Source organism: Colobus angolensis, unplaced genomic scaffold (assembly GCF_000951035.1).
Source record: "Colobus angolensis palliatus isolate OR3802 unplaced genomic scaffold, Cang.pa_1.0 Scaffold161, whole genome shotgun sequence".
In the NCBI taxonomy this organism is placed as follows: Eukaryota; Metazoa; Chordata; class Mammalia; order Primates; family Cercopithecidae; genus Colobus; species Colobus angolensis.
This window is the reverse complement of record NW_012114722.1, coordinates 3,494,635-3,522,199: the sequence shown is the minus strand read 5'-3', so window position 1 is coordinate 3,522,199 and position 27,565 is coordinate 3,494,635. Positions and strand designations below refer to the sequence as shown.

The 27,565-nt window shown below is 36.8% G+C and overlaps 1 protein-coding gene across 4 annotated transcripts in view; it reads left to right on the top strand.

Annotated features, from left to right (window-relative positions):
* DIAPH2 (diaphanous-related formin 2) overlaps window positions 1-27,565 on the top strand; it is a 940,316-nt gene that overhangs the window by 385,771 nt on the left and 526,980 nt on the right. For all 4 annotated transcript variants that reach the window (XM_011937272.1, XM_011937270.1, XM_011937273.1 and 1 more), the window contains one exon: window positions 2,175-2,269. In XM_011937272.1, coding sequence (XP_011792662.1) covers window positions 2,175-2,269 — 95 coding nt within the window. The remainder of the gene's footprint in view (window positions 1-2,174; window positions 2,270-27,565) is intronic.

Here is a 27,565-nt window from a genome sequence, read left to right as displayed (position 1 = left end):
GCCCGCCACCTCGCCCGGCTAGATTTTTGTATTTTTTAGTAGAGACGGGGTTTCACCATGTTAGCCAGGATGGTCTCGAGCTCCTGACCTCGTGATCCGCCTGTCTCGGCCTTCCAAAGTGCTGGGATTACAGGCTTGAGCCACCGCGCCCGGCCAAGTTGTAACCTTTTTAAACAGACATATTTAGCATCTTCTGGAAACAAAATTCTGTGTAAACATGATTTGGTTGCCTTTTTGTCACTTAGCCGGTATGGAGAAAATTCTAATTCAACCTCCGTCAGACCCTATGAAAGTTGTGAATAGTAAAGATTTGAAAAGTAATGATAATAATACACTGTTAGAGGACATAGTGAAACATAAGGCAGAACTGATAAAAAGTGATTTTTTTTTTCCTTCTGTCTAGACCTGGGATTGATAGTTTTAGAGTATTCACTAGTTACATTGGGCAAATCCTTCTACTGCTATTCCTTTATGTCTGAAGTAATTGTGATGTCAGCTACTTAAATTGTTAACCTTAACTGCATTTAAAAACTGGTTTGTGAACCTTTAAGCCTTTAACAAACCGGTCAGCCATTAAGTATACTTTTGCTAAAGCAGATGGACAGTTAAACCCATCTTCATTTATGTAAGCCTTTAAGTTTTAACATACTCTTCCCTCTGTCTTGAATTCAGAATTTTTGCTCTGTCACTACAGTAGACTGTGTTTAGATTTTGCTGATACTAAAACACTATGCATCAGAAATTTCCACACATTGAGCATTTCTAATTGCACAAAGTAATACCATGGGAGTTTATTTTGTTAAGGAATGTGGTATAGGGAATCATTACAATAAACAACACATCATTCTCATGTCAGTAGAAATGTTGCTATCAGAAAAGCAGTTTACCAGTAGCTGTTGTGAATGTGTACATTGCTTATTTGATAGTACATTTTCAAAGTTGATGTTCAGTACTTTTCTTTAAAACACAGTATGATCTCAATTGCTGGTTGATTTCTGTCAACATTATTCTTTTAGATTGTGGAGATCTCATTTGGTCTTATGTATAAGGTAATCATTTGCCTATGGAGTGAGGATTTTGTTGTCTTTTCATGTGGCTGAAGGCATATAGACCTTTTCATGAAAAAAAAAAATTCTTAGAAATGTTCAAGTTCTGGGTGCCAGGCACAGTGGCTCATGCCTACAATCCCAGCACTTTGGGAGGCCAAGGCAGGTGGATCACCCGAGGTCAGGAATTTGAGACCAGCCTGGACAACATGTTGAAACCCTGCCTCTACTAAAAATGCAAAATTAGCCCGGCGTGGTGGCGCATGCCTGTAATCCCAGCTACTTGGGAGGCTGAGGCACGAGAATCACTTGAACCTGGGAGGCAAAGTTTGCAGTGAGCGGAGATCGCACCATTGCACTACAGGCTGGGCAACAAAAAAGAAACTCTGTCTCAAAAAAAGAGAAAATAATAATAATAATAAATGTTCAAGTTCTGGTGATAAGAACACATCTGTGTTCTTTAAAAAATATGTTTAATGGAACATGTTGTTGCAAGTACCTTCTGAATAATCCTTAGCTATTCTAGGTTTAATTTGCTGAATTATTCTAATATGATATGATAGATTTCCACTTAAGAAAGAGTTGGCAGGGGAAATTGTGAGTCAATATATAAAGTAAGTAATAGTATACCACAGGAATATAAGCAGGATTGCAAAGCACACTGATGATTCAGGCACTTTAATTTTTTTCTTATGTGGGAGAATTGCAGAGTAGATGGATATAATTTTTTATTTGGTTATTTTATTGTCTTTCCTGAGAAATACTGTGTTGGATGCATCTGACAATCTCCACACTAAATTCTTCATTAAATATAAAGGTCAACTTGAAATAAAATCTCTTCAGTTTTCATGGGTCATTTTGTGTATCGTCCTAATGTAAAAGGCATAAGCATATAGTCATTAGTAGGAATTTTATTTTGTGTGTAAATATGCACTAACTATAAACATTAGAGCCCGAGAAAATAGGCCATTTTGTCTAAATGGATAGAGTGAGTAGTCCATCAATTCTGTAAATTAGTATTAGTGACAAGTTTCGTATTTTGAGTCTATGAAATGAGAATCAGGCATTTATTAGGACTTTAACATGTTGATGCTGTTCTACTTTTAATAAAATCAAATTTTATTTTAGCCATCTTTCTGGGATCATATCGCATGCCATATGAAGAGATAAGAAACATTATTCTGGAGGTTAATGAAGACCTGCTGAGTGAGGCTTTAATTCAGGTAACTTGGATATTTTCCTTTTGAAATTCGTTTTCACAGACTTTTTTGGACTATTCTCTTCTCAATGGAGTTGTAAGAAAATTCTCTTCTATATTTAGATTTTTAAAAAGACATTGAGTAGTTTAATAAAATCAGGAATATCTAGCTGTGTTGCTAGTAAGAGGACTCAGTATAGAAAATCTAGGTTCTAATTCTGTTTCTGCCACTTATAAGCTATATATCCTTTTCAGGATAAGCATATGCATATATAGACATATCATTGTCCATTATTCACTGTACATACAATTACATGTACTTCATCACCAAAATGGCTCCATTAAGGATATATTGTTCTTACCATTTTATGGATGAAAAAGCTGCGGGGTCAAGAGGTTAAACAGCTTTCTGAAAATTGGTGGGTATTGAACATACCCATTGTTAGGCTGAGTAACTTTTACCCGACTCTGTTTGGGTACATAACATGTATTGCTGATTATGTCCAGCACTGTCTGTACTTTTTATTTCATTGAATCCTGCAATAATCCTATGAGATAAGCACTATTATTCTCATTTTACAAATAAGGAAACTGAGGTTTAGAGAGATTGCCCAATTTCACAAAGCTTGTAAGTGGTGTAAGTGGCAAAGTACCAGAGCTGGGATTCAAAACAATGTCTATCTTGACTCTAAAGCCGTTACATTATTCTGCCTTCCATGAACAAACTGTTTAATCTTTCTAAACCTCTATTTTCTCATTTGAAATTACAGGGTCATTGTGAGGATTTAACCAAATAAAGTGCTTTGTGTAATAAAGGACTATACGGATCTAACACATTATTTGAATTCTTAGTATGTCTGGCCCTGTCTGGTTTAATTTTTGAAAGGAATAACTGTAAAGATTTTTGTGGAAGCAGATAGTCATTGTAGTTTTTTCTGTTTTTCTTTATTTTGTTGTTTTTTGTTTTTGAGCCATGCAGTTGGTTTTGAGTTTTAGAATACATCACATAGAGCCGGACGTGGTGACTCACGCCTGTAATCCCAGCACTGTGGGAGGCTGAGGCAGGCAGATCACGAGGTCAGGAGATCGAGGCCATCCTGGCCAACATGGTGAAGCCCTGTCTCTACTCAAAATACAGAGAAATTAGCTGAGTGTGGTGGTACGCGCCTATAATCCCAGCTACTCAAGAGGCTGAGGCAGGAGAATCACTTGAACTTGGGAGGTGGAGAATGCACTGGGCCAAGATCATGCCACTGCACTCCTGCCTGGTGACAGAGCAAGATTCTGTCTCAAACAAAACAAAACAAAACAAAAACATCAAATAGTTAAATAGCTTATTCTATAACATTAACAATTTTGCCATATTCCCTGCAAACTGTAAATCTCAGAGAACCTGCATGCATAATTTGAGCAAGTGATGTCTCTGTGGAAATCTCCTCTATTTTAGATTGTAGGCTTACATTAAAGTTTACCTCATATATATGTCTTAAATCTAGGCATGATTTTTTAAAATAGGACTAAGGTTTAATAAGATGACCTATGTCATCTCTTCCTTGCTTTTAGACCTCCATTCCTTTTTCTAAGCCTTTATCTCTTTATCTTTTTCACGAATCTGTACATTTTACCCATATCCTGCTTTACCCACCAATTTCATGGCTTCTATTTGCTGAGGACTTTTTAAAAGCCAACTTGCTTTCCTTCTCAGTGCCAGATACTTTAAAGTTTCTTCTCAATCCTTACCCTTTTTGATCAAAACCCATTTTCTTAGTTTTGCTTGTGGGAAGAAAACAGTTTAACATGTAGTATAATATACATAATTGGAATTGTGCTACTTGGGTACGGGTATAGGGCCTAAGTGGTGAGTAACTTAGCCGAGTTATTAAGGTTAGTATTGCTTTTATCTAGACAAATAAAATGGCTGAGTGTCTTCTGGTAAAGAGGATGCATGCTCCTGGGTAGAAATAATTACATGATTTTCTAGTCCCCAAAAGAGATGGCTTCCCTCTGTCAGGAGAAAAGACTATAATCACTAGCACCTTTTTCTCCCCCCAATTCCAGAACATTTGTTTCAGTGATGGAAAAGTAACATCAATTTGCCGTTCATATGAGCTGTTTACCATTTATATCTAATTACCATGTAGCACATCGATAATGCATGGCATTAAATGTGTATCATCAGATTAACTTTGTTGTAAGTTCTATTTGATTACAGTACTAAACTCCATCCATGCATAATTATAGTTTTTTGCTCATGTAGCATGGTTGTCTCCTCATAGCAACAAAAACAAACAGCAATTAATGATACGTCACTTCCCAGAAACTGAATTAACAGCAGTAGTATTTTCTCTTCCAGTATGGGTCAATAGGCTCTTGCTGGTCAGACAACTAATAGAATTTAGTTATTTGGCAGGATAATTGTCTAACGACAAAAAAAAATCAGAAAAACTTTTATTTAATCAGCAAGATCCAGCACCAAGTTGAAGATTATTAATAAACATCAATTTTCATTTTGTTTCAAAATATCTAAATTTAAGCTAGAAAATGAGTTCTCTATGTGGGAAAAATTGAAATGACCTAAAATACTTGCAGTAGCACGTAGAAACATTTAAAAGTACACCATATCCTGAGATTGTCGAGGAGTTTTTAATGTATGTAATTATGAGTTACTGTCAAATAATGTGTACTAAATTTTTGTGACTTTTAGAACCATTATTCTAGCCTACAAAATCTGTTTCAGTATAATTTAATTTTTTTTTTTTTTTTTTTTTGAGACAGAGTCTCGCTCTGTCACCCAGGCTGGAGTGCAGTGGCGCGATCTCAGCTCACTGCAAGCTCCACCTCCTGGGTTTACGCCATTCTCCTGCCTCAGCCTCCCGAGTAGCTGGGACTACAGGCACCTGCCACCTCGCCCGGCTAGCTTTTTGTATTTTTTAGTAGAGACGGGGTTTCACCGTGTGAGCCAGCTGACCTCGTGATCCGCCCGTCTCGGCCTCCCAAAGTACTGGGATTACAGGCTTGAGCCACTGTGCCCGGCCAAGTATAATTTAATTTGATCTACTGAGAGAAAAATCTAAGACCAATCAGTCAGTGCTTTTTAGGATATCAGTGGTAAAACAGAAATATGTATATAGAGCATTGACAGAGTAATGAAATGAGCGGTTTGAAAAAGTGATGCATGTGTGAAGGGAAAAATAAAATTATGTTCTGTTTGAGGTCATTAGTGCATGCAAATGATTCTAGGTAGGGAGTTTATACTCATATTCTTAAGGAATATGTGAAAAAAAGATGATCAGCATACAAGATAGTATGTTATTACTGCAGAATAATTTGTCAAGATATGATAAAGCATGGGTTGGTAACCTGGAGTTCAAAGCCCTCTTTGGGGACCCATGGAGAGAATTCAGGGGGTCCTAAACTTGTATGTGAAGAATATTACATCTTTATTTTCATTAGCTTCTAATTAATATTTAGCATATTATTTAAGAGTGTAGGCAACAGACCAAAGTAGTATTAACAGTAATTCTAACTTTTTCACTAATAGAAATAATAAATATTTTCATGTCACATTACAGTTGTGGCAGGTATCTTGAAATACTGTTACAGTCATTAATACTTCAAAATTACAGTACTTATTAGAGCTGTGACTACAGATTATTTTTAATGCTTTAATCAAGCACTTCTATCATTATATCAGTATTTTGGTAAATATGTTCATAACTATTTAAATGTAATTGGTGTTTTCTGTAATCCTATTTATTTTATTTTATTCTGATACAGAGGTTCACAGAAGATGAACTGTAGGTTAGGGTGGGCTGTGGGTAAGGTGGTCTTCCTGGAAGAAGTGTTCTAGACTTTGAAACACCAGTAGGATTCAGTTAGAGAGGGCTAGGATAAGAGAATGGTGGCCAAAGGCTTGAGGTATATAAAGGATAATGTCTATTTTTCTGGTATAGATAAGAGGTCATGTAGGGTAGCAGTGAGAAAGAGCATATAAAATATTAGTAGCTTGGTGGTGGTCATACTGTAGAGGCACACAGATAGCAAGTTGGTGACTCACAGGTGCTCAAGCTCTCTACCTCTCACTTTCTCTCTCTCACTTATGTTTTATTTGGCCTTTCTAGTGCCTAATTAGTGAAATTTTAATGTCACACACTCTCCAGTTTGCCACAGGTCCCACCACTCCCTATTGCATTTTGCTTACTCTGACTCATTCCTAACCCCTATATACACCAGAAGTTTTGATCCCTGGTAGACAACATGAATGCTGAGCTATTGAGTTTGGTCATGGTCAAATTGTGTGCTTAGGAAAGGTACTCTTAGCTGCAGTATGTCAGATGGCTTGATGTAAAGAGACTTGACATAGGGAGATCATTGCAGTTTCAAGCATAAGGGACATCACTGCAGTTTCCAGCATAAGGTGTAATAAAGCCCTGACTATTTCAGAAGCAGGAGAAAAGGGAATTTGGGTAAATAAGAAATTTTTAAAAAAAGATTAATTGAAAAATCCTGGTGGTAGAGATAATGGTTGTAGCCCTGACACCGAGAGGCAAATCAGGTAGGGGAGAAAATACTTTCAGGGCAAAAGAGAAAAATTTTACAAATAACATTACATTGGAAAATGTACTGGAGGTCAGAATAGAGGCCAAGACTGAAAATAAGAATTTTTGGAGTCATTTGCAAAGAAGTGACTGTTGGAGTATCAGGACCAATGAAGTTCTTAAGTTTCCTCATGAAAAATGTAACAAATGGAAAGTTAAGGACTGCATATCTGGGGACCGTACAAGTCAAGGGGATGGGAGGTATTAGATAAATCAGAGCAAAAGGAGTCAGCATATCAGGGAGAAGGCCAGGATGCCATAGTGTATCATCAAAGCCAACACAAGAGGCTTTTAAAGAGTGGTGAATAAGAGAAGGAGATTGGGAAAAGAGATATTTCCTTCATTATGTCAGATTATAATGACTTATTTAGTTTAAATAGTTATTTTTCTATAGTTTTTTCTTGAAACAGTCTGCACTACATACCAGACACCTGTATTCCTTAAGCAAATGTTCTGTTTATTCATGGTATTTTGGTCTCTGTCTCCCTTATAAGGGACATCTGCATTCCTACTGGGCATACAACTGTCTGATGTCCTATCTATTGTTCTTCTTCCACTTGCATTGTTTGTTTGTTTGTTTGTTTTTTTTTGACATTCCCTTCCTTCCTTTCTTCCTTCTCTCCCTCCCTCCTTCCTTCCTCTCTTCCTGCTACTTTCTCTTACATTCTTTCATTCCCTTCTTCCCTCATTCCCTTCTTCCCTCCCTCCCTCCCTTCCTCGTTTCCTCCTTCCCTTCCTCGTTTCCTCCCTCCCTTCCTCCCTCCCTTCTTTTCTTCCTTCCTAAGTAAATTCTTTCTTTGATGAAAGACCTTAATTTTACTTAGTAATACCCAAGGTGAAATAAAGCTCCTGGATGCCTCCATACCTGGAAACTACAGAAATACCTCCATAGATGTTTCTCTACAATGCATACATGGGAATATGCCAGCTTGCTTCTACCTCCCACAATGCCCCTCCCTTGCTCCACCAATAGTTTCTACATGTATTGGCTGTTTTACTTTTCTGACGCCCATTTGAGTAACCAGCACTGTACTCAGTGTGTGGTGTTTATAGATTGCCACATGATTATATTTTCCCAAGTGTGATTTTTATCTCAAAACAGATTATATGATCTATATAACTTATTATTGGATATCGATAGAATAATCAGAATGACATGAAGATCATCTAATCCATTCGCCTGATTCCAGGCAATGCTACACCTAAGTCATCAAAGATAGATGGGTATCTATTGATTCTGCAAGGAAAAAAGATTCTTCAACTTCCCTCAATTAACCAGTTCTAGAGTATAATTATTCTTACAGTCAGGAAGTTCATGCATGTGTAATAGTAGAGCTCGTTTTTGTCTCCTCAATCCATCTTTGTAATCATTGATCTATTTACGTGGCTATCGACCATCTGTATTTTATGCAGGCTTGTGAGTCTGCATGTGTGCATTCACTTTATGAGGGCTGATGACTTTAGAAGACTACAAGTATATCAATTAAGGCTATAATGGCATTAGTATTGTAGAATTTGAAAACATTTTTCTCTTAAATAACAACTTGTATTCACCATGTTCATTTTCACAAGTCTGTAGGGAAAATGAAGCAGTAGCAATGACAGTAACAATCATAAAACATTTCTTTCTTACTTCTCATCATGGTGGAATAATTATGGCATGCTTTTGCGGTCTGAAAATTCTTTTATCTATGAGCTGCTCTTCTTTCGCGTCTTTTGCTTTTAAATAGGTGATTTTTTAAAAAAATTGTTTGTTGTTTTTTTCTTTTACTGAAGTTTCCTTTGACCCTTGTTTGCTACTTTCAGTCTATTGTTATAATTACACATATTCCAAGCAAATGGTTTGGCTACTTATTTTTATTCTCTCTATGTCTATTATTGATTAATGCCAGTATTTCATTTGTCACTATCACCAGTTGTGTTGTTGTTCACAGAGAAAGAAAAGGTAGCTTTAAACAATTAATTTTTTCTTGTACTAATTGGGTTGTGCAAAATGTTTTTAAAATATAAAAGAGTGGGCCTATGGCCATGCGTGGTGGCTCATGCCTGTAATTCCAGCTCTTTGGGAGGCCGAGTCAGGTGGATCATATGAGGTCAAGGAGTTTGAGACCAGCCCGGCCAACATGGTGAAACCCTGTCTCTACTAATAATACAAAAATTACCTAGGCATGGTGGTGCACGCCTGTAATCCCAGCCACTCAGGAGGCTGAGGCAGAAGAATCGCTCGAACCCAGTAGGCAGAGGTTGCAGTGAGCCGAGATCGTGCCATTACACTCCAGCCTGGGCAACAAGAGTGAAACTCCATCTCCAAAAAAAAAAAAAAAAAAATTGAGCCTATTTACATTTTGAGCAAAACGTAAGTCTTACTAACGGTTCTGTAAAGTGCGACCTCAGAAATCATATTTTATGCTGCCTTCTTTATGGTAGAACTTCATTAAAATTTTGGTTCTTTCATACTATAGATCCATTGGGTCTATTGAAATGAGATGATGGTCAGGGTAGAACAGGAATTTCCTCATAAGTGTAAAACTTGGGGCTGGGCGCAGTGGCTCGTGCTTGTAATTCCAGCACTTTGGGAGGCCAAGGAGGGAATATCACTTGAGGTCAGGAGTTTGAAAGCAGCCTGACCAACATAATGAAACCCTGACTCTACTAAAAAAAAAAATACAAAACTTAGTCAGGTATAGGAGTGAGCGCCTATAGTCCCAGCTACTCAGGAGGCTGAGGCAGGAGAATCGCTTGAACCCGGGGGGTGGAGATTGCAGTGAGCCGAAATCATGCCACTTCATTCCAGCCTGGACGACAGAGCGAGACTCCATCTCAAAAACAAACAAACAAAAACAAGTGTAAAACTTGGTAAGTGGCCTCTTTTTCCTTATATAAACTTCCAAAATCTGAACTGGGATATGAAAAGCAAGGTTATACCATAACCCCTACTCTAAGTACTAGCTGTGAGGCTACTTCTAGACAAAAAGCATTAGACACTTAGCCTAAGAGATTCAGGGGACAGGGAGTCAAGGCTGTAATGTCCTTGATGGAATTATCAGAGTGATAGAGAATAATCATGATTTCCTCCCCCAGCTAGCTCCCTATTCATTTTTTTGTAGCATACAAATTTGTTTTAAATCCAAAGCTTATTGGCTAGTCATATATTTAACAAATTATACACATTTGTAATTGATCGTATCTATAAAACTACTTTCTCTTATGTACTAAAGAGATAATCAAAACCTTTCCTTCCATACATAAGGAATAAATCTTTACATTCTTTTTGCAAGGTTCTATTATAATTCTAGATATCCTCCTATGTAAAATAGAAATGTACCTAGTTATTAAATCTTTTAAAGACTTGGGATAGTTATAGTATAATCTAACATAATATAATATAAAATTTAACATGCTATGGCACACTTTAACATAGTATAATAACAGGTATAACACAAGGGTATTTTAACTAATCTCTTTAAAATATTTTAGGGAGGCAGGAAGGAATACACAAGGGAAATTTAACTCTTTTAGTTTCTTAAACTCAGTGGTAGACACGTAGATTCTTTGTCTTTGTATCCATCTTCGTGTCTTAAATATTACACAATGAATAAATTTAAAAGTATTTAGCAAGTGCTGAAAGCATATGCTTAAATCAGGTTTCCTCAACTTTGGCACTATTGGTGTTTCGGGCCCATTTTCTCTCTCCCTCTTTTTTTATTTTTGACTGCTGTCCTGTACATTATAGGATGTTTAGCAGTATCTGTGGCTCTATCCACTGGATGCCAGTGGCAGCTCCACCTCCAGTTGTGACAACCCAAAATGCCTCTAGACTTTGAAAAATCTCCTCTGGCGTGCCAAATTTTCCCTGGCTGAGAACCATTGTCTTAAGAATTACTTTTATTTCTGAAGTATATGTAGTAGTTTCAGAATGTAATACGCTCCTCGTCATTTGCTGTTATTTTCTATGTTTATTATGAACTTCATGACAGGTTTTGGACATTTAATTAATATAGGTCCAAACAAAACGATCCTGTACATTTAAAAATTCTATATCCCAGGAATGGGAAGTACTCATCTTAAGGCAGAGTGCATTCCCGTTACATTGCAGATACCCCTAGTCAAGCGTTGCTTAAAGTACAGGTCATAATTATTTTCTAGCTGTGGATACAGGCAATCATATCAGTGTGAACTGGCTTTTTTTCCCCTTTTACCACATAGTATTTACATTTATAGTTTAATAGTGCTGAGCAATTCACTTTACACCATTTTTAAAAACTTATTTATTTTTGTTTTGTTTTTTAAATATGTCATTTAGATAAATCAAATAATATCATGGTAACAACTTCTACTCTGAAGTGAAGAGAGCTGGATCTGAATCCCAGCTCTGCCACTCACCAGCAATATGAATGGGAGAAAGTTACCTAACCTCTCTGAGTCCATTTTCTTTTATCTTTTAAATAGCTAGTAAGTTTGTTGAAAGGATCAAATTAAATAACACACGAAGCAGTTCCCAGCACATTGCTGGTTACATGATAGGCACACAAAAAATGTCTTTTCCAGTGAGTAGGAGCAGTGCAGTTACAATTGGTATTTTGAAATATTTTCCTTCAAAACTTACAATTGAATAGTCAGCCCTCAGTTTTCGATGTTAATGGAAAGAATTATCAGCAGGGTGATAATTCTCCTGGGGCTTCTTCCTTTCTCTGTACTGTCTGAATCCCAGAAATAGAGATATCAAATAGGGACAAAGGAAGTATCCAGGAGTAGTGTACTATTTTTGAGGGGACTATTCAGAAACCTCACTTTAACCCCTTTGATCTTTATTTTTCATGCTTTATGTTGTATTTTAGTTGATTTGCATGCTGACAAGAGAAATGTAGTCTTTAGAGTAGAAAAATATAATTGAATGACAATAAACTAGTAAGGGGCCTCTAGATAAAGAAATCAAAGGAATGTTAAAGCAAGAGCTGCTTTGGGGGGACTGCAGTAGGTGAGAATGAGGACTCTAGAATGCCATCAAAACCTTTTAATATTTATACATATTCTATAGATTTTTAAAAATATTCTGCTTAAATAAATGAAACAAAAGTTTATCCATCAATTGTTTCCGACAGCTTTAATGTGTTGTTGGATTTATATTACTGTAAGTTATTCATGTCTTTGGTGTTGTAAAATTTAGCTTTCAATGTTTGTATTATTATTAAAAACTGAGATGAGGCTATCATAATTTGAGGTCTTTAAGGCAAGTGATCTGAAAATGTTTTAGGAATCTGGTGTTTTTGTGTTTGCATATTTTTTGTTTAGATTTTGTTTTATTTTAGTATACTGGGTGATATTAGTATCATATACTCTATATTTAGAATCATTTAGAATATATGAGAGTATTTGAAATCATAGCTATATAAAATTATCAATACCTAAAATGAATGAAATTGTATTTTTTTAGTTCGAGTATTACTAGAAAATATTTTGTAGAAACCGAAGTACCTAAAAGTAAAAACATGACCTTTTCTGAAGTTTTGGCAGTAGAAGAATGTAGAAATCGAAGTACCTAAAAGTAAAAACATGACCTTTTCTGAAGGTTTGGCAGTAGAATAATTTTTTTTTTTTTTTCTTTTGAGACGGTGCCTCATTCAGTTGCCCAGTCTGGAGTACAGCAGCGCAATCTCAGCTCACTGCAACCTCTGCCTTCTGGGCTCAAGCCATTCTCCTATCTCAGCCTCCTGAGTAGCTGGGACTACAGACCAACACCCGGCTAATTTTTGTACTTTTAGTAGAGATGAGGTTTCGCCATGTTAGCCAGGCTGATCTCGAACTCCTGACCTCAGGTGATCCGCCTGCCTCGGCCTCCCAAAGTACTGGGATTACGGGCCTGAGCCACCACTCCCAGCCAAGAATGTGTCATATTAAATAATTAATCAGGAATGGTGTGACCCATTCAGAATAACTAGTTAGGATTTAATATCAACTTTGAATATTTGTTCTAATAAAGCGTTGAAAAATATAATAAATACTTAGGGAATAGCAAAGCTAGATGGCAGTTCTAAAATGTGGCTTCAAAAGTGTTTTCAGTTGATCAGAAGTAGGAGAATGGGTTTAGTATATGACAGCAGGCAAAGGGGGAGAGTTGTTAGATAAGAGTAACCTATAGAGGTATCACTTTACAGGAAAGACCATAAGCAGGATTCCCTCCTAGGAATGTCTAGAAAGCATATGGATGAAGGCCAATGTGATAGGGAGAATTCTACCTGATGGAATGCTTAAAATATCTCTTTTTTCTTCTCTTCAAATTGTGGAACCTTTCATCTATGAAGTATTTGCTAAGGTGTGACCATTCCCTTCAGCCTTATACACATTGTGCTCCAATTCATAGTATGTACATGTTGGAACACTATTTACCCTTTAAAAAGGAGGAAATCTTTGAACCTGCAGGACATTGTGCTAAGTGACATAAGACAGACATGGAAAGACATATACTGTGTGATCTCATTTATACAGTATATAGAACCTAAAAAAGTCAAACTCATAGAAGCACAGAGGAGAGTGGTGGTTACCAGGGACTGCAGGTGGGAGTGGGGATTGGGAGATATTGATCAAAGGATATGAAATTTCAGATAGGAGGAATAGTTCAGGAAACTTATTTTAGAACATGGTGATTATAGATAATAACAGTGTGTTGCAGCTTTGAAAATTGCTAAGGTCTATTTTAAATATTCTCACCACAAAATATAAGTATGTGAAATAATGGATATGTTAATTAGCTTTATTTAATCATTCCACAGTGTATACATATATCAAAGCATCATTTTGTACAGCATAAATATATATCTTTTTTGTCAATTAAAAATTATTTGCCTTTGTATCTCTGTCGTAGAATCAGAGGCCACCAAAATTAAAACTGAGGTAAGCTTTATAAATTACTCATTTCCCTTATTTCACGGGAGGAGAAACCAAGGCTCAGAGAGATTTACATCATATAGTCAATCTGGGATCACAACTTGGTTCATAAGATGCTGAATTTATTGATTTTTTTAAGCCCATTGTTTGACCTGTTTTTCCTTGCTGTGGTATGCAGGTGGGCGAGTGGGTTGGGGGGTTTACTGCTGGACAGCAATAAAAAGTAGTAACAGAAAGTTTACTAATTAAAAACACTTTGTGCAATCTCTGTCATTGGAAGTCAGAGTAGAAATTAAATTATCCCTTAAAACATCATCTTCCAGTATTAGATGACATTATAAATGTCTTCATTGACATTCATTATTGTTTGTGTTGTGAAATATATAATTAGGTGTCAAAAAATAAAGACTTAATTTTACTTAATGCAGTATAAGGGGCATTGGACTCCATTTCTGCATTAATAAGCAGCATTTTAGTAAAATGAAAGGGTAGTTCAATTACTAATAAGACGATCATTTATTTTATCCCATGTGAAGGATTCCGAGTGACAGAACCATTTAATGAAGTCTTTCAGCTTTGTGAGAAAAATAAGAGTACATATTTTGGCCTTCATTTTATAATTTTTCTTCAGTGTATATAGCTGAATAGTGTTGAAAAATTAGTTGCTTCTCAGGAAAAGCTAAGAAGATGCCTGCTTTTCTTCCTTGAGTGCTATGACTAATTGCCACATCGTCTCTTTGGAGTTTCTGCTCTTCGGTGGTTGATACTTAAAATGCCACTCAGTGTAGTGGAAAAAAAATTCTTTTGGCTTTCAGTCATGTATTCTCTATATGACCTTGGGCAAGTCACTTTTCTTCTTTTAGCTGTATATTTTTTGCCTTTAGAAGGGGGGAAATGTATACTTAAAAAGTTGGTTATTATACAAATTAAATGTGAGTATATGTTAAAAACCCTTGCAAACTATAAAATACGAAACAAACTGAACACACGTAGAGATGAGTATCTTAGACATTTATTTAGCTGTAACCTGTCACTCTTTCTGGCCATTTATCTAAAGAGAATTAACACTTAAACATTCAACTAGTACTTGAAAGAGCATCCCAAAAATAACTCATAGTCTTCATCCTTTCCCCAATAAAGGCCTATAATTCTTATCTCCTGGAATTTTTTTCATCCCCTCTCTCTTCTTTGATCCCAGCTCATCATGCATTCTTACTGATTGAAGATTTTTCACTCTCACCTCCCATGCCCATAGGACTAGACTATTATTTTTTTCTAGTTGGTCTTTGTCTGTAGACTTCCTGCAGTCTAGCACATCACATTACTTGACTCGACTAGCCATTCTTTTTCCTCCATCAATTCATTTTCTTTCTTAAGAAGTGATCACAATGATTGCCACCCGTTTTCTTCTGTTTTTAAATGTTGTAATGGATCTCTAGTTAATCTCTAGAAATTGGAGAGTCTCTCAAAGTCTTGATTTTGAATAATCTGCGCATGACTTGCATTTGCTCTTCTCCATGCCTTTGCACCTGTCCTTCCATCCTTTAGGTTTCTTTTTAATCTTTTAAAATATGACTTAAAACCTACTTTCTGACCAGGTGCGGTGGCTCACACCTGTAATCCCAGCACTTTGGGAGGCCGAGGTGGGCGGATCATGAGGTTAGGAGATCGAGACCATCCTGGCTAACACAGTGAAACCCCGTCTCTACTAAAAATACAAAAAAATTAGCCGGGCGTGGTGGTGGGCACCTATAGTCCCAGCTACTCGAGAGGCTGAGGCAGGAGAATGGGGTGAACCCAGAAGGTGGAGCTTGCAGTGAGCCGAGATCGTGCCACTGCACTCCAGCCTGGGCGACAGAGCAAGACTCCATCTCAAAAACAAAAACAAAAACAAAAAACCTACTTTCTCCTGGAAATACTCCCTCCTCTGTGAACCAGACTGAACATTCTCTCCATTCTTCATCTGCTCATTTCTACTGTGTTATTCATAATCTTTTGAAAAGGGTCTTTGCATATGATGCAGACATTCTGAGCTATATCATAAGCATTCTTTGTATTGGTCATTCTTTTTACTTGCTTTAGAATCAGATGCATGATACAGAGTTTATATGATAACTGTTATATCAAGTGATTTTGTGATATTTTCGATTAGATATCTGGAGTCTGTTAGTTAGGCTAGTCCCCTCTACAGGGCTATATTGAATGGGTGAGCACTCTATGTTAAACTTACTTTCAGGTTTACGGATTTCCCTTTCTTGAATATTTAGGGCTGTTTTATCTCTCAAATATTTCTGAGAATTATAAGAACCACCCAGTGTCCTTTATTGAATAAAAGGTCTTCATGGAAGTAAATATAAAAATTCCATACAATATCAAATAGATATTTACACAACATTTTGATTAATGCTTCATGTTTCTACCAGTTCTAAATATTTCTGTCATAGATGACTTTGAAATTTCTTGTGCAGTGAGAGATGAAATCTATCCTCATCTATACAGTTTCCTGGGTTTCAGCTGCCTATTTTGGGGACTTTGGTTCACCCAAGAGAATACCGATGGTCTTCATTATCCTAAGTGCATGCAGTCAGTGTGTTCGGTACACTAGATCCAAGCAGAACAGCCACTTGGTTCTGTTTATGTAGGTTCCATGTTGTATATAATTTTAAAAATAAAAACGTGACTACTTCCAGATGAAGAGACTTTCTGTCAGTGATGAGTAGCATTGTAAATAGGGAAGCTTTGTTTTTGGCTGCCCTAAATCCATGAGGAAGATTTGAAGTATTACAAAGACAACAGATGCTAAACGGTACGCCTCTCATGTGAAGTTGTGCTTTCCCTTTGCACTAGAGGTGTCACCAGTCTAGAGAAGAGTTGAGCTTCCCTAAAAGAGAGCTTGGGAATGTTAGGCATCCTCCTTAGATCCTGAAAGTATGGTCTTGTCTTATCTGATCTTAGGGCCAAGTCTCCTCAGAAGAGCCAACAGATTAAATGTCATCAAGAGGGTGGACTTTCAGAGGATGAGTAACTAGTTGGCGGCACAGTAAGCAGTCATATAGAAGTGACTGCTTAGAGTGGGACTACATCTGAATAAAGCCAGGATAAACTCTGCTCAACCAACATAAAGCCAGTCATCGGATAATAAATGTATTGGGTCACCATATATTGTCATATATGTTAATTAATCATTGTAGTTTTATGGAATTTGGCATATGTTCTAGATCATCTTTACATGTGATCTGTCTCGTTGCATTTCATTTGATGGTAGAGTGGTGGTAGAGTTTGCCTGATGAATATTTATAAATAAACGTGAACACATATTGCCAGTTGGGAAAATAATCAATTCTTAAGCATTGGAGTGAAGACTGTTATTTGCTTTATATCTGTTAGAAACAGTGTCCCAGACCAAATACATTTATATAGGTTATATGTATAGATAATTTGAATACTACTTCAAGGGGAAAATATATCAAAGAAAACTAGATTTGTGATTTGTTGTAGGATTTCTTCGATTTCTACTTGACTAGCTCCCCTCAGTTCATAGTACAAATGAATGACTAAGAATAAGAATTGTTTGTGATCCTCTGATTGTCTCTGATCCTTTTTTTGTTTTTTTTTTTTTTTTTGAGAAAGAGTTTTGGGGCAGCAGTGGGCTGGAGAGTGGGCCACTGCTGCCTGCCATGCCCGGGCCTAATGCCCAGGTGCCCTGGGGCTTACTGCCCCTCCAGTCCCAGTCCCCCTGATCTCATTCTTTTTAAACTCAGTTGATGATTCTCTTTGTGAAAATGTATGGGATATTTAGAAAGGGTCCACAAAAAGCCAAAGCAAACCCAGGAGTGTGTCTATACATTACAGAAGTGAACGGTCATTATCTAGATGATGGTGACCAGCTGAAAAATGTCCCTGAATGACTCATCAAAAGAAATGCATATTGAATTGGATCAGACTAAAGGAAGGCTAAATCCCAAATTGTAAAATTTTAAGGCAACAATGTAAACTCTCCAGAGTAATCAAAGACTATCTGAGAACAGAAGGTTGAATTAAGTTTAAGAAAAGGTCCATTTCAGATACGGCTCTAATATTTATGCTGTATGTGTACAGTTCAAAGCATAGTATTAATAAAATGTAACCATGGGTGCGCACGTTACCATTACTGTGAAGCCATTGTTTACCCTTCTCCCCAGAAGAAACCACTATTCTGAATCTTAGGCTCATCAACCCCATGCCTTTCTTTTGCCATATATGGATGTGCCCCTAAAATATATGTTATTTAGATTTTTCCTTTGTGTCTGTTGTGAGACAGGATCTTGCTCTGTTGCCCAGGCTGGAGTGCAGTGGGGCAATCTTGGCTCACTGCAGCCTTGACCTCCCAGGCTCAAGCGATTCTTCCATCTCAGCAACCCCACAACTCCCTGCTTTCCACCACCTGTTCCCCACTTAGATTTACTCACACATTTAACTTTTTTGTATACCTTTCTTCTTATATGACAAAACTTCCTTCTAGGATCATTTACTTCTCTTTTCGAAACAAGTCTGTTTATTTTATTTATTTTAATTTATTATAATTATTTTTAGAGACAAAGTCTCGCTCTGTTGCCTAGCCTGGAGTGCAGTGGTCCAATCCTAGGTCACTGCAGCTTCAGTCTTCTGAGATCTTCTCACCTTGGCTTCCTGAACAGCTGGGAATACAGGCTTACTACCATGACCAGCAAATTTTTAAAAGTTATTTTAGCAATGGGGGTCTTGCTGTGTTGCCCAGGCTTGTCTCAATCTCCTGGACTCAAGCAGTCCCCCTACCTCAGAGTCCCTAATAGCTGGAACTGAAACGAGTCCTTTTGAAAGACTTTTAGTGAGATTCTGGCCATATCAAACACTGCTTTTCTTTCTCTAATTATTTTTTTTCACCTTGTTCTGAAAATATATTTTCACTGGGTATATAAATCTAGCTTGTCAATTTTTTTTTTTTTTCTCAGCACTATGAAGAGATTATTTCACCATATTCTGGGTTCAATTGTCAACTGAGCTGTAGTCTAAATTGACATTCCCTGAAAGATAATCTTTCTATTCTACCTAGGAGTACTACCAAAGAATAATCACTTTAACTATAAATTATCAGCATATATTTTTACAACTAGGTAGTTTCAGTTCTAACCCAAAACTTGCTTGGTGGAGAGCAGAGGTGTCGCCTTGTGGTTAGAAGTTTCCAGCAGAGAAGTCCCTTATCTCCAATCCCAGAGTCAAGGCAAAACCGGACACAATTCTTTACTGTTTTCTTCTGTAGGTGGGCTTTGTTATTTTCTCCAAAATCACCCCTTTTCTGGAGGTATTACCTTTTGAGGTTCTGTAAAAGCTGTAGACCAATAGAGTTTGGTAGATGTTCCTACGATAGTCTTGGCCTTCAGTGTCTGGTTATGTGTCTGGGTTAGTGCTTTCATTTTTTTTTTTCCCCATTGGGGAGTTTGGAGGGTGAGTAATGAGAACTTTTTAAAAATGTCTTGCCAAGTTAGCTTTTCATCTGAAGATATTTTTAAAGAAGTCTATTCAGCATTTTAGGTGTTCTGTAAATTGACAGTCCCTCTGGGTAACTAATCAGCTACACTGCTGGAAGCAGATGTCTATTCTAAAGTATCTCTATGACTCTCTTATTGGGAAGTTGAGAGAAACATTAGATATTGATAATCTGCCACCATTTTCAGGTTAGTGTATTTAAAGTTCTGCAGATGACAAGCATTGTTTCTGCTTAAAGAAAAATGTGTTAGCTTGACATAGATACCAGAAGTGTCAAAATGTCCAGGGTATTATGGATGCTCCATTTTGACTCTGTATTTCTTTAGTCTGATGGATAACTGTATACTTTGTTTTCGATACAGGCACCTTTAACTAGTACTGAAATGAAAACAGAGAACTAAATACTTAATGATAGGCGATCATCATGTATGGCAGTTTTCTATTATAAATATTTTGAACTAATTGAAGTGATTTACTTGGTGCTGTAATGATATGGGTCTTGAATGTGAGGATAGAATTCAGCTTTGGAAGCATCTACATGTACTGTTTTATAATAATGAATCCTAGCATTGGTTTGTGGCAGTTTGTCATGGCCATGATAAGATGATATCTAATGAAAGCAGAATATAACATTAACAGGGTATCATCTATCTGTCAACCTATTTTGTCTGTTGAAAATCTATTCTAGGCCAGGCACAGGGGCTCACACCTCTAATCCCAGTGCTTTGGGAGGTGGAGGCAGGAGAATTGCTTGAGCCCAGGAGTTCCAGACCAGTGTGGGCAACATAGTGACACCCTGTCTCTATAAACAGTTTTTTTAAAAATCAGCCAGGCATGGTGGCATAAGCCTGTAGTCCCAACTGCTTGGGAGGCTGAGTTGGGAGGATCGTTTGAGCCCAGGAGGTTGAGACTGCTGTAAGGAGTGATTGTGCTACTGCACTCCAGCCTGGGCAACAGAGTGAGACTGTTTCAAAAAAAAAGAAAGAAAGAAAGAAAGAAAGAAAAAAGAGAACCAGTTAGGAAAGTGTAGGTATATGTAAAATAGGTGAAGGATGAGGATCAATCGGAGGAAAGCACGCCAAACAGAAAGACAAGTTCTCAATCCTGCCCATGGATTTAATTTGCAGCTTGGCTTTCAAGCTTTAAACTGTCTTCGGCCTGGAGTTGGCATTTCACCGAGTACCCACCCATGTCTGCCTAGGCATTTGGCAGCCTCCTGTTGCTATCATTACATTTAGACATGGGCATACATACTTGGGATGCTGCTATTCAGTACTCATAGTGATCAAGTTATTCTATATGTACTACTTTTTAATGCTTAATATCACTTTTTATGTTTCATATGGTTTATAATTTTTATTTTAGAGTACAAAATGGGACATAAACAAAATAAGAGGTAATTAGCATCAAAGGAGTACTTTTCATAATTATCCTTTATATTGTAAATCATAAATGATGTAGAAAGCAATACATTTATTTTGCAAATAGGATCATGACATTAGTGGAAGTAAATTTTTTTACATATAAAGTAATCACTATTTTTTCTATTATAGTAGTAAATATATCTGTGATATTCACTGATCTATTTAGTACAGGGCTATAACCCCTTGAAGAATTTAATTGAATTTAAATTAGGAAATGTTTAGTTACTACGTAATTTCCCTAGTCCAGATTTTTGACTGTGGAATGGAAAGGAAGGGTTGAACCTGAAAGATTTTTTTTTTAGGAAAAATTGTCAGAAGTGTGACTGAAAGGTAATTGCCAGTTTGAAAGCTTAGAAGATGAAAAGGATGCCAGTTCTGTTGACAGAATGAAGCCATTAGGAGAAGCTGATAAGGTGTAGGGATGGGTCAGAATGAGGATGGGTTCTCTTTTAGATTTGTTCAATTTGAGTTAATGATGGGACATCTGGGTGGGAATGTCAGTTAGAAACATGGAGTTTGAGGATGCCTAAGAGTGGTCAGGGCTGGAGATGTTCATTTGGCATTATCAGCACTGAGGTGATACTGATCATGGGAAAGTCAATGCGCCTTCTAGGGAACTGAGTATAATCTGAATGTTAAGTGTTAGAGTTTAAAATCATTTCTTTAGGATATGTTTCTCTGCCTGGGCTAGATTAAAGATTAGATAGGAAACCTTTAAATCCCTGATTATTTGTAAGACACGCTTGTTACTTCAAGGTCAGGAATTTTCTCATCAATTTTCAATGCTTGTGTGTTATTTTATTAACTAATGGGTTTTTGAAAATAGTGACTGCGTGTTGAGGGCTTGAAATGCCCCATCCCCAAATGCTTTAGGAGTAATCAGGTAATCAGCATTTTAACAGACTTCAGTATGTATGTCGATTCTTGGAGTCAAATGCCAAGAGTTTTGGAAATGTTAGGAATTTTATATCAAAAGGAGAAGATTGTGCCATCACCACCTGATGGAAAATGTATTTTTGATCAAATGGAAGACAGATTACTAATTCATATGTTGATTGTGTTCCACTGTGTAAACAAGAACATACATAGCCCTTTTGGCCCTGTCATCTTTATGAGGGCAGAATCTCCAGTGGTTAACATGGTGGTAGTCACGTAGTAGACATTCAGTGTATATTGGCAGAATGGATGAATAAAACAGAAAATAAGTATAGAACCAAGCACTAGCATGAAACTGTTTGTCATTTAATTCAAAGAAAAGTAAAAGAACACATGATTTAAGAACAGTAAACACATACACAGTGATTTAAGCCATATACCATAAGAAAGTTCTGAAAAACATGGATAAGGAATTGTGTTTTCTGACCAAGCAAAATGGGGAAAAGATGTGTTATGATGATAGAGATTTAGCCAAGGGACTTTTAGGGAAATGTTTCTTTTCATTTTTTTTTTTTTTTTTGAGACGGAGTCTCGCTCTGTTGCCCAGGCTGGAGTGCAGTGGCGCTATCTCAGCTCACTACAAGTTCCACCTCCAGGGCTCATGCCATTCTCCTGCCTCAGCCTCCCGAGTAACTGGGACTACAGGCACCTGCCACCGCACCTGGCTAATTTTTTGTATTTTTAGTAGAGTTTGGGTTTTACCGTGTTAGTCAGGATGTTCTCGATCTCCTGACCTCATGATCCACCCGCCTCGGCCTCCCAAAGTGCTGGGATTACAGGCGTGAGCCACCGCGCCTAGCAAAGGGAAATGTTTCTTATCTGGATTTTTAAAAATACACAATTGTCAGCATAAGTTAAAGTAAGACATTATTAATAAATATATATAAAATATGTATTTTTATAAAGAAATATTGGCCCCAATCCATTTATGTGGAATTGATGGTCTTCATCAAAATGAACCTAACGCTGTTCTTCTACTAGTAAAGTGACTTAATGAGATAGGAGACAAAAAAGAAAGGTTATGTTTTTGCAAGAAGGAAAGGGCATTATGGTTCAATACCTTTACTTAACTAACCTTTAAGTGTTCAATTAACATTTAAAGGAAATAAAGTTTTAGAAGTATTACAGAATAATTCCCAAAATGTAAAAAGTAGTTAAAAGCATGTGGTCTATTCATAGAAATTCCTTCACATAACACTGACATTCATCAGAATGTAAATTTGTGATGCATAAAAGATGAAGAAAACTCTGCTCAATCAGTGACATAGTTGCTGCTTTCTTTTTTGCTGTTTTCTTTGTGAACTTCAGTTCATTGACATTTTCTAGGATGAAACCTTCATACTTACCCAGAATTGATCTTTTAAACACAAATCCTGAAATATTTGAAAAAAACATATATGCACAGTAGTAAGCAGCAGCAGGGGGAGGGAGACATTGAAGGGCTTGTGCCTTGAAACTTTCCAGGATATTTGCCTGTCAACTCACAGTTTGTCAGAATCTATTGTACTTAAAAATTTATCACTTCTAGCCTTTACTACTATGAACAGCCTTTCACTTATAGTGAGCATAGAGGGTGGTCTTCGACTATTAACTCACCTTTGCAGTTTATTTAGAGAACAGAAGCAATTGTTGTATCAACGAAGCATTAAATTCAAAAGCTATTTTATTTTTCTTTTAAGTACAGAGTTTTGGGGCAATATGAATTTTACAGTTCAACTGTCTAGCCTGATCTATGTCAGTTCACCTGTATTTTTCTTGCTCTTGCTCATAGCTGCTGTTGCAGGACCCTGACTCTTATCAAAAGTCTCAACATTAGATGTTTCTAGAGGTCTCAGGGAATAGCTTACACATTCTCTGAATGAATTTTGCCAGCTTCCATGTGGCAACTGTGGGTTCTTGTTTTGATCCTCTCCCCTGGGGACAACTGTGTGTGGGAAGAGGGGAGGAGTTTCCCACGGGGCACAGCTGGTGGTGTGTTGAAGTCTTCTAGGTGCCAAGGGTGTGGGGTGTTCTTTGGCAAAGTATGGGAACATGTATTTTTTTCCTTGCTTTCCTTTTTAAATGTACTTGATTAGAGGAGTACCAAAGCAGTGCTCTTCACACCGTTCTCCTTTCCACAGTATTCAGACATCTGACCACGTTGGGGATGAATAGTCTGGGCCTGGAATCACATCCGAGAAACAACTATAGTGCACTCAGAATCACCCTAACTCTTTCCAAATTGCAGGTTTTCTCACTGGACTAATCCTGTCTGCTTGCTGCTTGACCTCTCTTCCTTTAGAAAATGTCTTTCCTGGGAGCACCCTTAGTCCACCACACAAACAGACTTCAGGCTGATTCCTAGGACTCTGTGTATCAGTGTCAAGCTGTGCCTTGAACCCCTGCCTTTTTTCCATTTTCTCTGTTGGTATGCTTTTGATGAGTAGGTGAAGTGGAGGTAAATGAATACCATTACATCTCTGTCTCTATGTATTATCTTCCTTCCTCTTTTATTTAGGAATTTATGGGAATGAAAAAATACTACTACCCAACCTTGTACTACATCTTTGTCTACAAAGCTTACTATGTACATACATAAAAAATCAGATATGTTTAGGCATTGACTACAAGGACCACTTGCAACATGAGATCCTACAGGTAGGTGACTCATAAGAGCAATATGTACTATCGTGGTAGTCTGCATTTGCTGCACATTTGAGAGTGAGTTTTATCCTAATTTGCAAGTACAACCTACTAAACAATGGCAGTTATATAAGCTTATAACTCATAAGATGATATTCAGAGTCAGAATACATCCAAGGCCACTAAATGTGTTAAATATTTCATACAGCTGAATAGAGAAAGAAAAGATATGTCACCTCCCACTGTGGTGCCTTCATTCTGAAAATAACAGGTTACCTATAGCTAGAAGAAAAATAAAATAACAAAAGTTTCACATTCCCAGCTAAAATTATATTTTAGGCTTGATTCACTCCACAATACTTATTTTCACAGTTATAGCTTAAAATTGAGGTGGAGATTTTTAAATATGCAGAATTGATTTTAAATAATTTTAATGATCTTAATCTTTCTAATTTGGTTTCACTGTGGTGAAAATTATGCAAGTTACCAAACTGAGTCTTTGTTTTTCTTAATAACATACATACTTCACAAAAAAAATCCCATCAGTAGAAACAATTTTTAAAAACAATTGAGTAATTTCCATGCATCAAAAATATTTGAAAAAATGGAAATAATATCTTGATATTTACTTACCTTCTTATTCTATAAGAGAAAATAAAACTAATGGAGCAAAATAATGGATGCCCTTGATTTCATTTCAGTCTTCATATATGTGGTTATATCCATATTTATATTTAAGTCAAAGGGTGCAATATTTTAGAACGGGTCTCATTGATTAGATGATTGGTGCCATTGCAAGCCCAGAGCTTAATGGAAAGGCAGAATTGAGTGGGAGGAGGGAAGAGATAAATGAGGAGAACAAAAGGGTACTTATAGTGGAGGTATAATATTGTGTGTTCCCTACCCTAGTTATCTTTTCATTGTGGAAAAATATGTAACATAAAACTAACCATTTTACCCATTTTACGTGTATAATAAAGAAGCATTAAGTACATTTGTGTTGTTGTACAACCATTACCACTATTTCCAGAACTTTGTCATCATCCCAAACAGAAACTCTAAACCTATTAAGCAATAGCTCCTTATACCCTTCTACCCCCAGCTTCCGGTAACCTCAATTCTACTTTTTGTCTCTAAAAAGTTGCCTATTGTCGATACTTCATATCAGTGGAATCATACAATATTTGTTCTTTTATATCTGTTTTGTTTTACTAAGTGAAATATTTGCAGGGTTTATGTTATGACGTGTCAAAACTTCATACCTTTATGACTAAGATTCCATTGTATGTACATACTACATTTTATCAATACTTCTGCTGATAGACAGATGGGTTGTTTCTACCTTCTGGATATTGAATAATGATGCTATGAACATTTGTGTACAGTATCTGTTTGAGTTCCTGGTTTTAGTTTTTTGTGTGCATGCCTAAGTGTATTGGAGTTTTCCAAAGAAACAGAACCAATAGAGTGTGTGCGTGTGTGTGTGTGTGCGTGCGTGTGTACATAAAGAGATTTATTATGAGGAGGTGGCTCACTGCATTATGGAAGCTGAGAAGTCTCATGATCTGCCATTTGTAAACCGGAGACCCAGGAAAGCCAGTGGTGTAAATCTGGTCCAAGTCCTCAGTCGGAGGGCTTGAGAACCATGAGAACTCATGGTGTAAATCCCAGTCCAAGGACAGGAGAAGATCAATGTCCCAGCTCAAGCAGGCAGACAGGAAGCAAAAGGATGAATTCCTCCTCCTTCTGCTATTTTGTTCTGTTCAGGCCCCCAAATGATTGGCTGATTCTCACCTATACTGGGGAGGGGGCAATCAACATTACTGAGTCTACCAATTAAAATGCTAATCTCATCCTGAAACACCCTCACAGACATACCCAGAAATAATGTTTAATCTGAGCACATCTTTGCCCACTCAAGTTGACACATAACCATCATATTAGGGGTGTAATTTTGGAGTCGTATGTTAATTCTGTGTTGATTTTCTGAGGAACCACCAAATTGTTTTCTATGGGGACTGCATCATTTTACATTCCCCCCAGTAACGTACAAGTGTTCCTGTTTTTCCACATCCTCACTAACACGAGTTATATTCCACTGTTTTGAAAATAGCCGTTCTTCTGAGTGTGAGAGAGTATTTTATTGCGGATGCTATTGTAAGTTGAATAGTTTTACTAATTTCTTTTATAGGCTGTTCATTGTGAGTGCATAGAAATGCAAACTGTTTTTTGCACATTGATTGTGTACCTTCAATTTTGTTGAATTCATTTATTAGCTCCATCAGTTTTCTGCGGATGATTTCGTGTTTCCTACATATAAGATCCATGTCATCTGTGAGCAGAAATACTTTTACTTCTTCCTTCCCTAATTACATGTCTTTTTGTTTCTTTTTTGCCTAATTGCTCTTGATCATGGTGTACACTCCTTTTTTATGCTGCTGAATTCAGTTGGCTAGTATTTTTTGGAGGAATTTTACATTTGTATTAATAAGATATATTGGCCTAGAGAGTTGTTGTTTTTTTTTTTGTAGTATATTCTACCAACCTCCTTATCAGGGTAATGATGGCTGCATAGAAAGAGATAGGAAGTTTTCCCATCTTCATTTTTTGGGTAAAGTTGAGAAGAATTGGTATACATTCTTCTTTAAATATTGGTAGAATTCATCAGTGAAGCTATTGGGTCCTATGCATTTCTTCATGTGGAGGTTTCTGATTACTGATTCAATCTACTTACTTGTTATAGATCTATTCAGATTTTCTATTTCTTCTTGTGTCCATTTTAGTAGTTTTTTTTTAATTTCTAGGAACTAGTCCATTTCTTCTAGGTTATTCAAATTTTTGGTAAATAATTGTTCATAATTTTCTCTTGTAATTTTTTCTTTTTATGAAATCAATAGTAATGTCCACTTTTATTTCTGATTTTAATTACTAGAGTTTTCTCTTTTTCTTAAACTCATCAATCTAGCTAAAGGTTTGTGGCATTTTTTGTTTGTTTGTTTGTTTGTTTGTTTTGATCTTTTCAAAGAACTAACTTGATATTGCTTGGCTATGTCCTGACCCAAATCTCAACTTGAATTGTATCTTCCAGAATTACCACATGTTGTAGGAGGGACCCAAGGGGAGGTAATTGAATCATAGGGGCCAGTCTTTCCCGTGCTATTCTCGTGATAGTGAATAAGTCTCACGAGATCTGATGGGTTTATCAGGGGTTTCTGCTTTTGCTTCTTCCTCATTTTTCCTTGCCACTGCCATATAAGAAGTGCCTTTCGCCTCTCACCATGATTCTGAGGCCTCCCTAGCCATGTGTAACTGTAAATCCAGTTAAACCTTTTTTTTTTTTTTTTTTTTTTT